General features: G+C 40.5%; 1 protein-coding gene across 5 annotated transcripts in view; it reads left to right on the forward strand.

Moving 5' to 3' along the window:
• kmt5b (lysine methyltransferase 5B) overlaps nt 1–15,341 on the forward strand; it is a 50,859-nt gene that overhangs the window by 23,874 nt on the left and 11,644 nt on the right. For 3 of the 5 annotated variants that reach the window (XM_086008000.1, XM_086007998.1, XM_086008001.1), the window contains exons 3-6: nt 623–776; nt 7,232–7,397; nt 9,171–9,280; nt 11,808–11,974. In XM_086008000.1, coding sequence (XP_085864126.1) covers nt 623–776; nt 7,232–7,397; nt 9,171–9,280; nt 11,808–11,974 — 597 coding nt within the window. Of the gene's footprint in view, nt 1–622; nt 777–1,046; nt 1,127–7,231; nt 7,398–9,170; nt 9,281–11,807; nt 11,975–15,341 lie in introns of those variants that run through there. The other 2 variants (XM_086008002.1, XM_086008003.1) reach the window with 2 other exon arrangements.

The following is a 15,341-nucleotide window of genomic DNA, read 5'->3' on the forward strand; positions in this document are numbered from 1 at the left end:
AATTTGAGCTTTGAATCATAATGAATTCACTTTAATGAAAATTATTTTTCTGTCCAGTCTACATAATAGTTGATCTATTTGGGTGTAAAATTTGCATTCATTCAGATGCTACTTGTTCTTTTGATAACCTTTATGTTGTTTGATAAATCCATGTCAGCAATCTGATATGTAAAAGATTGCTGAAAGTAAGTGGGATTCTGGTGAGTAAGTATTGAAAGAACTTGAGACTGGGCTAAATGGTAATTATTGACCTTGAGTGCATGTGATTGATTCTTGGCTTTCCATTCACTTTGTTTAATGGGATATCGCATCATCAGGAACACTTTTACTCCAAATTGTAAAGGTGTCATGCACTGGAAAGCTGATTCAAGGAATTGATGATGGGGATGAGATTTAAATTTTACAGTCTTGATGAATATAAATGTGACAAAGAAATATATGTACAGCAGTACTTGCTGGTTAAGGATTTTTGTTGCAGCATTCTTTAATGACAAATTGGAAAGAATAATTCAGACCTAGCATCCTTGGAATTATTTTAACTGAGGTCATGAAAAGTAAATGCAAGTTCTTTCTCTAAATGCCAATTAAGGCACAACGAATACTATGTGGTTTTTGTTTTTAGGCATGATGGGTTTTGAGGGTCACGGCTCTCGATATGTACCCTCCACTGGAATGACAGCCAAAGAGCTGTGTGAAAATGATGATCTAGCAACAAGCTTAGTCCTTGATCCTTATCTGGGGTTCCAGACACACAAAATGAACACCAGGTATGTCAGGCAAGTATCAACCACTCCAATTTTCAAATCTAAATAGATTGCTGATGCATTAGCGGTAAATTATAATCTAACTGGATGCGATACAAAAATTATTTTTCTCTCCCATTTTTCTCCTGTTGTAGGTTGCTCACCACCCCACATCCTCCTCCAACCAGGAGGGTGGGATGGTCTGGGCCGCGGACCTCTCGATGACCGCCATCAGTAACGCTCGTGTTTGGCAGGCAGGTGTGACTGAAATGGGGTGAGCCTGACGATGTCAGTTCCTCCTACCTCCCCCGAGATGGAACGCCTCGCTTCTGCGCGACGCTCTTGCAGCCTAGCCAAGAACTGACCAAACTGACCCGATTGAGGTAGGGGGATTCAAGTAGCAGGCAGTCCTGGGACTCGAACCCGTGACCTCCTGGTTGGGAGGCGAGCGCTGTATGGGGCTGTGTAACTTAAAATGTTCAGTATGTAGTATTGCTGAAATAAGGTTCAGTCCTCACTACTTCCAAAATCCAAGTCATTTTTTTCCCCCTCCTTTTTGTTATTTTAAAAGCTTGGCTTTTATTAAAATTAAACAGTTTGGAAAATGGCGGTTTAAAGATACCTATGGTATCAAAAGTACCTGTCCCACATTTTTATTTTTTTGTTCTAGTAAAACCGTTTTCTGTATCTATGTTTCACTTGTCCTAAATAATGGGTAGCAGAAAAAAATTACTCCACCTGTAATAGAACTTTACCTGTCACAGACAGGCAGATTTGACTCTTTTCTTACCAGTGTTTTTAAAAAAGAAATGTTTAAATAAAATGTTATTGAGGTCTCTCTTTTCCATCAAACATTGTACACCAAATATGTCAGCCAAAAATGAAACAATTGAAAATGTACAAGTTCATTACTATGGGGGGAAAAAGGCCTGTGAGTGCAAAGGAATAACCCTGCAAGATGAAATAAGTGCTTAATATTTTTGGAAATGCACAAATGGATTTTTTAAAAACTGGTGAAGAAAATATTCAAATCAAATCCTTATTTATGTGCATGACCATTTGATGCTAGAAATGGGACAAATTAGAATGAAGTGTCCCACAACGTTGACGGTTCGCTGGTGATAATTTACGAAAAAATTCCTGAGGTCATCAGATGATAAGTAACACAGAAATGGTAAGTCAAAGCTGTTATTGCAGTGTACACCATCTTGATAGTAAGATGTGCTGTGGTGTTTTCCTATATGGTGAGTTCTTAATCTTACATGTGGTAAGTGCAACAAGACAAAACAACTGAGGGTGAGTCCCTGTTAACTACTCGTGTGTACCTCATTGTAACTAGCTCTCCATTAACTCATCTATTGAGATGGATGTAGGAAAGCTGATGGTATCTGAAATTGCAGCCAGTTCACTTGGATGCATGGCTGGATATTCTTCTCTCCGCGCAATACCAGCCAGTTTGTTTGCTTCATTTTCCGTGTTCAGCGGAGAGGTCTGTTTATTAAAAACTTTTTTTTAATTCCTGTTGTATAATTGTGCATCAAAGGTAGTTTTATTTTTATTGGTTCTTCCAGAAAATAGAAATTGTTTCTTTGGTGTGAGTAGAAACCAACTTTTGTTAGATAACTATTTTTGATAGAAAAGTTGCACTCTGTAATTGGACACTTGTTATTTGCTTTACTAGATCACTATTCTATACAGTGTTTTGAAAGGAGGGGTAATAGTTGTCTAAACTCAGCACTTGATTACAAGTGTTAAATAACTTGTCCGTCTATGTGTAGCTCCCTAGGACTTACTAATGTTGCCTGGTATAGTAGACCTTACAAAGTGTTTTGTCCAAAGTTTGTTACAATGATTCTACAATTTAAATTAGAATGGCGGGGGAAATAATTTTTATATAATATAGCTCTCTTGATCTGTTAGTTGATAGGGGAAGACCAAAAGGCCCCAGTTTCAATTGCTGGTCTATGCTGATAAAATTATTCAACTGTTACGGGGGTTGACGATTGACCTTGGTGCCCCCACTTAGGGAAGAGAAAATTAGCCAGGTCCTTGCTCCTGATGAGCACAAAATCAGGTTCAGCTATAGCCTGTGAATGCTTGCTGTCTAGGCTTTCATGTCAAGAATGGCTACTTGACCATGTTACTGAAAGCACCCACCGCGGGCGGTACCATGTCCCACCACGAGTTAGTGTATTTAGGAAAGGGGCAGGGGAAAATAAACTTGGCAAAAAATGATCCAACAGTAAATAGTCCAGGTACTAGTTTAGCTTCCTGCTTAATTAAGTAACTTTAGCTAAATTGTGATCATCGTAGCTTGTCTCTTTTATATAGGATCTTATGTAGTAATTTATCTCGAATAGTTCCTCAGAAGTGCAGGATGTTGACGGGGGCACTGCATCAGGCGTTTGCCAGCTCTCCACATTTAACATCGAGTCGTTTCTCAGCTTCCACTTGGTCATATTGTAACCAGTCTTCACTGCCCTAGCTCTCGTTTGATTTTTGTTTGAGGTTCATGCCTAGACGGAGTTGTTCTGAAGGAACCAGGCCTTCGAGATCATTTGCATTTCCTGCCATTATGTTGCACTGTAGCCTTCCACAGTGGTATTTTATGGTAAGGGATTTTCAGAGGCAAAGCTCTTTAGGGATTACAGTCTCTTGGATGGTGAAATGTGTCCATGCAGTGGGTGTCTAGGAGCATACTCTCGTTTTTGTCTCCTTTTTACTGAAGGCATCCCGCCACACTGATAGTGGTGCAACCCCCGCGAGGCAGTATGGCGACAGTGTGGGAGTTGGTTTCGAAGTCCCTTTGTTGATCCTACAGGATTGATAAGTTCAGCATCAATTTTGTGTGCATGGCTCGAGCATGACCACACGGGCACAGTATTCTGTAATTGAGTAAAACAGGGCAAGACTAGTTACTCATTGTTTTGAAATCAGCTTCCTATTTTGTGTTTAATGCCTATACAAATTACCAACCAGAATTCCCTGACGTGAAGATTCATCTATGCAGATGATCTCTCCATTACCACCCAATTGAAAAGATTTGAGGACATTCTGCCCACCCTAACTGATTCCCTGAGTGCACTTGGAGTGTATCACACATGGTCCCTAATTGCCAACCTTTGCAAGACACAAGTTTGCACTTTCATCTGAAATAACGTCAGGTCAAACAAAAATTCAGATAGCGTGGGATGGTACAATCCTTGAGGATTGAGTATCTGGAGGGAGGCAGGTGATGGATATCTGGTTATTTTTTTTACTAAAACTTTTCTTGTATAACTAAACATCTCCCTTTATAAACTATTAAATGCCAAACACTCATTGAAAATGCAATTGTGTTTATTGTTAAACACACAAGTCTTCATAACTAGTTTTCCATGTTTTTTTTTAATTATTGGGAAATAAACATCTTGGACCATATGCAGAGCACTGCGTGCAATTTGGAAAAACTCACATCTACAGAGAGTATACTAACAAGACCAGTAGTGAAGGTTCTTCTGCAAATCTGCATGTGCTTTTCTAATGCATGTAGGAATCATTGAGATATCTTTTGTTTTTGTTAAAGGTTATCTGTTATCTGTTATCATTAGCACCAAAACGTTTAACCCAATACCTTTACCACATTTCTGCTGACACTCTGCTAGGACATGGGAAGACTGGTAATTTTGGTAGATAATTGGAGGTGCATGCTTATTCACACCACTTCATGGCAGAGTATTGGTGTTATGTGATGATGTGTAAATGTATGTATGGCCAACACATTTTTAGAATAAAATTGTGTACAAATTTTCAATAATATATTAAATATTTTCATCACTTGGCTGGAATCTCACTTTTCCATTGAAGTACATCTGAGAGGAGAACAGGACTTGTCCAATGTGTTGGCCATTAGGAGTGGGTGGGGAATGGATGGTAAAGGTTGGGGGTGGGGCACGGGGGAGGTGGAATTGAGGGGAAAGAGACAATGAATGGGAGGTGAGGAGGAAATAGATGGCGAGAGGGGGGAGAGAATGGATGGTATGGGGAGGGAAGAGGAAATGAATGATGATGAGGGAGAGCTAAATGGATGACGGTAGACGGAACTCAGCAGAAGCTAGGAGTGGTGCTTGGGGATAGGAAGGATAGTATTAGATTTAACTGAGAGAAAATGGACTTGAGGGAGAGTGGTAGAAGAGTACTAACTTGACTGGGTTAGAGGGGGGGGTGCAAGATTGAATTGAGGGAAAGGGAGAAGAATGCGAGTAGCCACTGATCAGAGAGCCTGCATGGATTTTTAACGGGTAAGTCCTGTCTAACGAACCTAGTTGAATTTTTTGAGGAAGTAACCAACATGGTAAATAAGGGAGTTTCTATGGATGTTATTTACAGGAAACTTTCGTTTAACTGGAGGTTAAATGTCCGGAAAGCTCTCTCTACCGGCAAAATTCAGGAGCCATTTCCTATAAGTTTTTTTTACTTCTTGTTGCTTTTTTTTTCCAGTCAGGCTCTGCAAGGTCTAGCTGAAGCTGTTGCTTAGCTACAGAGATGCTTTTAAGCTGCGGCTGACTGTTTTGAAGCTGTTGCTAAGCAACAGGGTTTGTTGATTCACACGGAGCTCAAAAGCTCCGTATGTTTTAACATTAGCGCTGGTTTCTACGGCAGTTTTGATGGTACGGCACCAGCTCGGTCCCGTCAGTGCCGGATACCAGAAAGTTTCCTGTATATGGACTTCCAGAAAGCATTCAATAAGGTTCCACATGAAAGACTGCTAACAAAAATTAGAGCAAATGGAATTGGAGGCAACCTATTGACATGGGTAGGGAATTGGTTAGAAGGTAGGAGGCAGAGAGTAGGGATAATGGATATGTATTCCAACTGGCAGGATGTGATGAGTGGGATCTGTACTGGGGCCTCAACTTTTCACTATATTTATAAATGACTTGGATGAAGGAATAAAGTGTCATATATCCAAGTTTGCTGATGACAGCAAGTTAGGTGGCAAAGTAAATGGTGTAGATGGGAACAGAAAGTTGCAAGGAGATATTGATAGATTAAGTGAGTGGGCAAAAATGTGGCAGATAGGAGTTCAATGTGGGGAAGTGTGAGGTCACTTGGGACCTAAATGGTGAGAAGCTGGGAACTGTGGAGGAGCAGAGAGATTTAGGGTTCCAAATACAGAAATGACAAAAAGCTTGTGAACAGGTACAAAAAATAATTTGTACGGTTAATGGAATGTTGGCCTTTATCTCAAGGAGGCAGAAATACAAAGGGGAAATACAAAGGGGTAGAAGTTATATTACAGTTATATAAAGCTCTGGTTAGACCCCATTTAGAGTACTGGATTCAGTTCTGGGCACCGCACCTCAGGAAGGATATATTGGCCCTGATTTTGCGGTCAACAGCGAAGTGACGGCACTCACTGTTAACCTCGAAGAAAGCTGCCCACAAAGATGTAGCGATCTCTGGCATCGATTTCACCTTTCCCGATGTTAATTTGATTCTGGCGCAAAATCTAGGGGCTCTCCAGCGTTCAGCAACAATTATGTCATCAAGCAGGCTAAGCAGTCAGTCACATTGAAGAATTCTCTGACAGCAAACCAGGAAGTAAAATGCACTGATTTATCCTTTTGACATTTGACAGTCCACAAATATAAAGTTCATTTTTCAGGGCCAGAGAGGTTTATCAGTAGTAATTATGACTTGTTACACCTCATTGAACAAGGCTTAAATTTTTCAGGGGATTTTAAGAGCGATATTGCAGCGTAAAAGGGGATGTTCTTGTCAGTTCAGTGATTTCTCAAAGATTGGCATCTATGGGGTCTTCAGCAGCACACCCTGTGGAGGAGCATTTAACTGTGCGGACACCAAAAGTTGCTGTCAGTTTCATAGGGTAATGATGGCGAACGCTGACCATTTTGCCATCATTACAACTGCAAAACTGGGGCCATTGACTTTGGAGGGGGTGCAGTGCAGATTTACGAGAATGATACTCGGGCCACAAGGGTTAAATTATGATGATGGGTTGTATAGACTAGGCTTGTATTTGCTTGAATATAGAAGATTAATGGGTGGTCTAATTGAGGTCACTGAAAATGAGGGGCAATTTTTTTTTTTAATGTGGCTTAACTATACCTGACTGTCTCTCGTTCTTCAATTATGAAGTTTTACATTCGCTGTTACAAAGTCCAGAACAGGATGCAGTGACTTGACAATTTTTGTTCCTTTAAAATCTTAATGTGCCTCAATATTTTTATTCAAGCATTTTAACTTAATCTCTTGACAATTTTTGTTTAAAATTTTAGTTCAATATAGACTTTTAAGACTGAAAACAGTAAGTTGTAGATATTAATCAAAGGGGGTTACAGCATACTTGTATGGTTTGATCTCAAAATGGAGGTGTCTTCCAACTGCTTTTTTAAATTCATTACTATATTATCGCACGTATTGGATACAACTTTTATACCATGAACAATGCATAAAACTTACTGTTAATTTCTCTTTCTCTTAAGATTTCGACCCATAAAAGGAAGACAGGAAGACCTCAAAGAAGTAATAGAGGATTTCAAAAAGAAGGAGAATTTAGAAAAAGCTTTCAAAGCACTGACGACAGGAGAATGGGCACGACACTATTTCCTCAACAAAAACAAAAGTCAAGAAAAGTTATTTAAGGAGCATGTATGTGGAGTTTTCTTTATTAAAAAAAAGTGTTTTTTTCCCTGAATTTTTCAGAAGCACGGTATATGCTTAAAGGCATAAATGATCCAAGCAAAGTGCTCCAGCTCTCCAAAATGTTGTTTTGATACAGTTTGTTAGAAAAGTCTGCTGAAGCATAAAAGCCTTCCAAATCTCGTTTTTCTGCTTCACAGCTTGAGTATAATCAGCCTCATGCTAAATTTCACAAGGACAGTTTTGGAAATCTAATGACTTCTGTGTAAAATATTTTAGTGTGCTTTCTTGTTTTTGTTATTGAATAATAAAATGCTCTGTGATCGTATAGCCTGCTGTTCTGCATTTTCCATATGGCCCAACTTATTCTAGCTCCTTTGGGTAGAAGGAAACTGTTCCATATTTTAGAGTAGAATTTCCTCCATTGAAGAGGAAAGAATCTTCTGGGCAAGCTGAGCTGACTCCAAGCTTTGTTTTGGAGCGGCCTTATTGGCTGCCAGGAACATTTATGTTGTGGATGTGATGTCTGTGGCAGCACAAACTCTTAAGAAGGTACTTTTTGTGGAGCAGGTTGCATATGTGTAGTTCATTGTTGGCAGCAACACACTTGGTGATGCAAATGATCTCATTACTATGTAGATGACTTCATTTTGTTGCATATTCAAGCTCCACTGATGGTGCTTAGTGTACCCGTTTAAGAAGTATGCAGCCTAGACAGCAGAAATTCATATTGTGGGTTTATATTTTTCTTACAAAATAGAAGTGTTTATAATCCTATTTGGGGCCCCACACACCTGGTTGAGAGGAATCTTCTCTTTCCCCATGACAGTGCAGAAGGAATTGTTATGTTTCCCACTATTGTTTTGTGTGCCCTTGGCCACTTGTATGGCAGCCATTAATTCTGATAGGGAAGTGTGAGAGACGACTGCCTTTTGTATTTCCCCTCATTCTCTTCAGTCCGTGGACTATCTATCACATTACAGGAAACTCTTTCGTATCTGGCACCGACGGGACCGGGATGGTGCCGGTTGATTAAAAATTCCGGATAACGGAGAGGGTTATCTACTGAGGCTATTTTTAACAAACAAAAATTAAAAAATCAAGAAATGTGCAGTATAATTGGGTACTCAACTACAGAATGTTGTTAAATGGATGGTGGAAGATGCTTGATTAAGTACAGTAATGCCAGTTGCGGGTAATCCATAACTCTTTAATTACTTAACAGTAAAACAAAACTTATAAATGACCATACTGTAATTTTCAGAGTGAGAATTTTGCCGGTTATTAGAGAATTCCGGATATTTAGGTGCCGTTTAAACGAGAGTTTCCTGTATTTGACAATGATCACAGAGTGAGCAGGACATGGCAAAGGTTCTTGATCGGTTATTTACCCTGGACATCTAAACATTGCTCAGCATCCTAAAGTGTGGTTCAAATCAGAAAATCACTGGGTGGGAGTGGTTACCTGTGTTTCACATGTTCAGTGTTGTGCTGCACTAATCGCCAGACCTTAAGGATGGTGAGACCAGATTTTTAATGTACTTAGAGAATATAATGATGTGGCTAATTCACTGAAAAAAATAAATTCTTGGCCCAACTCATAAGTCGCCAAATGCATTACCGTGCTGGACTATGGTTCAAAGATCTGTTAATCGAATATTTGAATTTGTAGTTTATAGGAAATTGTGATTTAGCACAACTTAGTTCCTCAAGTTCAACTGTATAAGATAAACATATATATGAAAAGCTATACCTACAAAGTGTTTAATATATTTTGGGCAGGTTTTTATTTATCTGAGAATGTTTGCAGCCGAAAGTGGATTTGAACTCTTGCCATGTAATCGGTATTCTTCGGAGAAAAATGGAGCCAAGATAGTTGCAACCAGGGAATGGTAAGAATTGGATGAATTGTAGATCATAGATTTACTTTTGCTGTGTGGTGATTTTATTTTTGATATTCATAAATGGCATAGTCGAACTCGTTAATGGAAGAATGAAACATAAAAGCAGCTGTAGATATTGTAGTCTAACCTACGACTGTATTTTTTTGAAAACCTGTTTTGATTCTAGGGAATTAAAGCACTGCATTCCATACAGAATGGAAGCAACTGTTTGCTACTTTTGCCTGCAAGTTGAGTCTGTTTGTGTGTGCACACATACGAGTTGTGCTTTCATGCAACAATCAAGCTGATTCCATTGTAAACAGACTGATAACTACTTATTACAAATGAAAACAGAAAATGCTGGAAACCTTCAACATGTCAGGCAGTTAACATTGCAGATTGATGACCTTTCATCAGAGCTGTAAAATGTTACAGGTGAACAGCTTTTAAGCAAGTGCAGAGCCAGGGAAAAGGAGGGCAGGGAAAGAGCAGGAGAGGTCTGTGATAGGGCAGGAGTGATTAAATGACAAAAATGAGTATGGCGCATAGCAAAAGGAAGTGATAATGAGACAAGCAAGAAACAAAAGATGGGTCAAGAGGAACTTTTAATGGTTACAGCAGAATAGCAGAGGAGGAAGGAAGCTTGGAAAATCTGCAAACGAGAAGAAGGCTCTCGTGGCCCAGGAATGTTGCTGAAGAAAGGCAGGTAGACCTTGCGTTTATGCTGAAAATCTCCAGTTTATAAGTTGATTTCTGCCATTGGTATCACAATTTTATATAATAAATATAGAAAATTAGTACACCTGAAATATTAGAAATTGAAACTTAATGAACTAAAATGCCCTACAACAGCAACTAGCTTTTATATAATGCTTTTAAAGTAGGACCAAGTCCCAGGACACTAGCCAAAGAATAAGATGTTGAGAGGGGTAGAGATGGGTTTTATGGAGCATCTTAAAGGAGGGGCTTAGGGATTTGGGTGGCGAAGAACTTGAGAGGAAAAAGCGGTTGAAGATGGGCGGTAGGTTGTGGGTTTTTTTCGAGGTGGGGTGATAACTGGATTTGAAAGGGGAGAGGAGAGTACCGGAGTAGAGGGAACCATTTACAATGGCAACCAGGAAGGGAAGTGGAATCTGTAATTTAGTGGGAATGGGGTTAAGGGAGCAGGAGGTGAGTCTCATGGAAAAGGTGATCTTAGAGAGGGTATGAGGAACGATAGAGAAAGATTGGGGGTTCAGGGCTTGAATGGGGGAAGCCTGGGGGAGGTTTGGCTTGGTAGGCAACATTAAGGGGGGGAAGCAGCAGAGGGAGCTGAATGGATGGGCTCAATATGAGAGACGAATCAATCAGCTTCTCCCAGTTGGGGCAGGTGAGAGGTGTTTAACTCGAAAGAAAGACTTGAATTTATATAGCGCCTTTCATGGCCAGGCGTCCCAAAGCACACTGCAGCCAGTGAAGTGCTTTTGAAGTGTAATCACTGTTGTAATGTAGGGAATGTGGCAGCCAATTTGCACACAGCAAGCTCCCACATACAGCAATGTGATGATTGACCAAATAATCTCTCTTAGTGATTTTTGATTGAGGGGTAAATATTGGCCAGGACACCGGGTATATCTCCCCTGCTGTTCTTCAAAATAGTGCCATGGGATCTTTTACGTCCACCCAAGAGAACAGACGGAGCCTCGGTTTAACGCCTCATCCAAAAGACGGCACCTCTGACAGTGCAGCACTCCCTCAGTACTGTACTGGAGTGTCAGCCTAGATTTTTGTGCTCAAGTCTCTGGAGTGGGACTTGAACTCTCAACCTTCTGACTCGGCCGAGAGTGCTACTAACTGAGCCACAGCTGACAGGAGACCTGTGTATAAACAATCCATTTGTTGACTCGAAGTTTGAAATAACTTCGACTTTTTTAATTATTCCTAGTAGTTGAGCAGCAGATACTTACAAAATCTTTTTCAGTCTTGGTGCTACTAATAATCATAACACATACAATGTGCTGTCAAGCCAGGTCCTTATGTCCTGTATAAGTTTTTTATATAGCACCATGTATCATTTATTTACTGGAGATTTTCTTTTGGGTATAGTTACAGGATTTAGATTCGGTGCAGTGGTTTCCAGTTTGCTAAATTTGTGAAGTGTAACTCCAAAGTTAAAGGCACCTTAACTCCAGAGCAAGGAGGAGTGAGACTCCCTTCTCTAGGGAGTGGTGTTCCTCTTCATTCTGATGCTACACCTGCAGTGTAAATATACTGTTAAGTGCCTTTTTCATTATACATAATGCCACTCTCAACTTCCTGCTCAAATATAGAGGTAAAACCTTAATTATTTTTGCTCTTGCTTGGCTTCGGCTGCTAGCTAAGGAAAATGAAACTAAACAGGTTAGCCTTTTGCAACAAATAGTAAATGCAACCTGTTAATAAATATTTTCCCCTTTCACTCCCCCAGAAAGAGTTACTCCAGTGGATGATTCTGATGGCATTATGTACTTTGCAGATCAAAGATCTTAATTTTGTACAATATTTGACTTGTACATAGGAAGAAGAATGACAAGATTGAGTTGTTGGTTGGCTGCATTGCAGAGCTGTCAGAGATGGAAGAAAACCTACTTCTTCGGCATGGAGAAAATGATTTTAGTGTTATGTTTTCCACAAGGAAGAACTGTGCTCAGCTTTGGCTTGGACCTGCTGCATTTATTAACCATGGTATGGAACCCTCCATAAGAGTTACTTGCAATGAATAAATACAGTGGGCGGGATAGTTAATGCATTGCTGTAATTCATATGCAATCTACTCCCGCTAATTCGAAGTCATTTTGTTTGCTTGAAAGAAATTCATATTATCCAGTACTTCAGATTAAGGATTTTTATGAAACAGCGCAGCAAAACACTAGGAGCAGTAAAATTCCCATAAAGCATCAAAGCAACTATTGAAAGCACATAATCGAAACTTGGGCATTCTACAAGCTGTGCAGCACAAACTTCAGTCATTTTGCAAAATACTCATAGCGGTTTATTTCCTGCTGACATAACAACAACATGCATTTATATAGTGCCTGTAACATCGTAAAACGTCTCATGGCGCGTCACAGGAGCAATTATCATACCAAATGTGACACTGAGCTATATAAAGACATATTGGAACAGGTGATCATAAGGTTGGTAGGTTTTAAGGAGCGTCTTAAAAGAGGAGCGAGAGGTAGAGAAACGGAGGTTTAGGGCTTAGTGCAGCTGAAGGAACGGCCGCCAATGGTGGAGCGAAGAAAATCGGGGAAGTGCAAGTGGCCAGAATTGGAGGCGCGCAAGGTTGTACGCCTGGATGAGGTTACAGAGATGGGGAGGATGTGAAGCCTTGGGTGGATTTGAAAACAAGGATGAGAATTTTAAAATCGAGGTATTGCTGAACCGGCAGCCAATGTAGGCCAGGGAGCACAGGTGATGGGTGAACGGGACTTGGTGCCAGTTGGAACATCAGAGTTTTGAATGAGCTGAAGTTTACGGAGGGTGCAAGCTGGAAGGCCGGCCGGGAGAGCGTTGGAATAGTGGAATTCAGAGGTAACCAAGGCACGGAGGAGGGTTTCAACAGCAGGTGAGCTGAGGCAGGGCGGAGCCGGGTGATGTTATGGAGGTGTCACATTTGTCCATAAAGTAGCGCAGAGAGAAGTTCTATCGGAATATCTGACGTGGTTATCAGCAATCATAAAGGATTGGATGCTGTGGTTGGGGCTGGATCCGCTTGCTTTGGGCCTTTTCCCGCTCTCGCAAGCAGCAACATCCTCCTGCACAGCATCACCAATTTATGAAGGTCAGGACTTCCAATTTAACACTGACGATGGATTCAAACCTCATGTCTGCTGGCAGTCACAACAGAGAACTCGTGTGTTCAGAGGTTAGCTACTTCAGATTTGGCAGTCAGTGCCTGCGTAAGATTCTTGATTGCCAGATGCAATAGTTTCCTCTACTGGTGGGATGAATTTACTGTGCCGAAAGCATCCAGCAGGAGATTCTGCTTTTAGATGCTGGCACTTCAGGAGCACGACAGTTGTGAACTATTGAAGCAGCTTTCCTGCCTTACAATACAAAAGTGACGCAGACATTTCTCAAAAAAAGGTACCAGTCATCCATGTCTTTTTGTTGTTTCTGTATGTTATGGGCAGTCAGAACACCATGAAAACATCAATGGCTTTTGTTCTTCTCAATCAGCAGCAGCTTTCTTTTTTCCCCAGTAATGCTAATGCAAATCATGACAGCATTTCCCTGCTACGTTTCCCCCCCCCCCGCCCCCCCCCCCCCCCCCCCCCCCCGCAACTAAGCATTTTTCATTGATAATGTAGCATTCTGCTTGTGTGCAGCTTGTGAAAAAGGCTAGTTTCATCACCATTAAAGATATGTTTGGATGTATATGCAATAAAATTTCAGAAATGTTATCACTCACCCAGTTGTCAACACTTTCTGTGGGAACTTTGCTTGTCTCTTGATAGTCTGGTGGCTGATTCATGATGCAAAAATGGCATCTATTCCGAGTTCTTTAGTGAATTAATTTGCCTTTTCCAACGAGGCTCAGTTGGCTTACTCAAATGTTTAGCTCCTTGAATCGGGTTGAATTTGAATTAAACAACAGATTTTACTGGTCAGAGCCATTTGGGATGGGAATTTGAATTAACCATTAATTCAAATTAAGAGGTTAGAATTAAATAATACATTTTCAGTTGAGCTTTTTGTGCAATTTTTTCTTTAACATAATTTGAATTAAATTTTTAATTAAAGGTAGATGATTGTATTTAGTCTGCCTGTTTACTTTTTATTTTCACATCCAATTTTCTGTTCTGTTCTGAAAATGAACTTTTATGCTGCAATATAGTTGCCCTGTGATATGTGGCCCAAATGACCATTTTCCATAAGTCTGCACTGTAAGTGTTGGCAGACTGTTTAACTATGGGGATCCATCACGGCTAAACTTAATCCCTTCCACATACATCTGCTTTAAATAAGGTTCACTGGATAATTATCAGGAATGGGAACCCTGGCTACTTTTTTCCCCTCTTTTATCCATATCCCCTCACCTTTAAAGAAAGAAACTTCCATCTATATAGTGCCTTTCACGTCCTTAGGATATTCCAAATTATTGTTATGCAGGCAATAATTACATCCACCCGAGTAGGCAGTTGGGTCCTCAGTTTAATGTCTCATGTGAAAGACAACACCCCTAACAACACACTCTCAGTACTGCACTGGAGTGTCAGCCTAGATTATGTGCTGAAGCCGACAACCTTTTTGACTATTGAGAATGCTGTCATGACTACCATGATTGAGAACAGCTACCTAAGCAGACCATTTATCAGGGACAGGTGGGGGGGGGGGAAATGAGAGCTTCTTTAGCCACTTTAGACAGTTTCCTAGCAGATAAGGGAATTAGGGGTTACGAGGAGAGGGCAGGGAAGTGGACGTGAGTCTAGATTCGGATCAGCCATGATCCTATTGAATGGCGGAGCAGGACCGAGGGGCCGTATGGCCTACTCCTCCTCCTACTTATGTTCGGTGGAGTATATGAACCATCTTGCCATCAGGATGCTAATCATACACTGGGACACACTCCAAAATGCATTTGTGACTCTAGCTGATGAGTATTGGCAGGCATCACAGGTGAGCTTGATCCTGTCTTTCTACAGGAAACTCTTTGGTATCCGGCACCGACGGGACCGGGACGGTGCCGGTTGATTAAAAATTCCGGATGACGGAGAGGGTTATCTAACGAGGCTATTTTTAACAAACAAAAATTTTTAAAAATCAAGAAATGTGCAGTTTACAGTAATTGGGTACTCACCAACAAATCTTGTGTTTAAATGGATGGTGGAAGATGCTTGATTAAGTACAGTACTGCCAGTTGAGGGTAATCCATAACTCTTTAATTACTTAACAGTAAAACAAAACTTATACAGTAAATGACTGTATACAGCGCGGGAGAGTCAGCCTCCTGTTACAGGGGTACTCTTTTTGTTTGGACCCGGAAAAAAAAAACAATTGGACTGTAAATAAACAAAAGTTCAACTAAAACTTAACAAATCAAATTAAA

The sequence above is a fragment of the Somniosus microcephalus genome, chromosome 15 (genome assembly GCF_052327205.1).
Source record: "Somniosus microcephalus isolate GS21.2 chromosome 15, FLI_Smic_1.0, whole genome shotgun sequence".
NCBI lineage: Eukaryota > Metazoa > Chordata > Chondrichthyes > Squaliformes > Somniosidae > Somniosus > Somniosus microcephalus.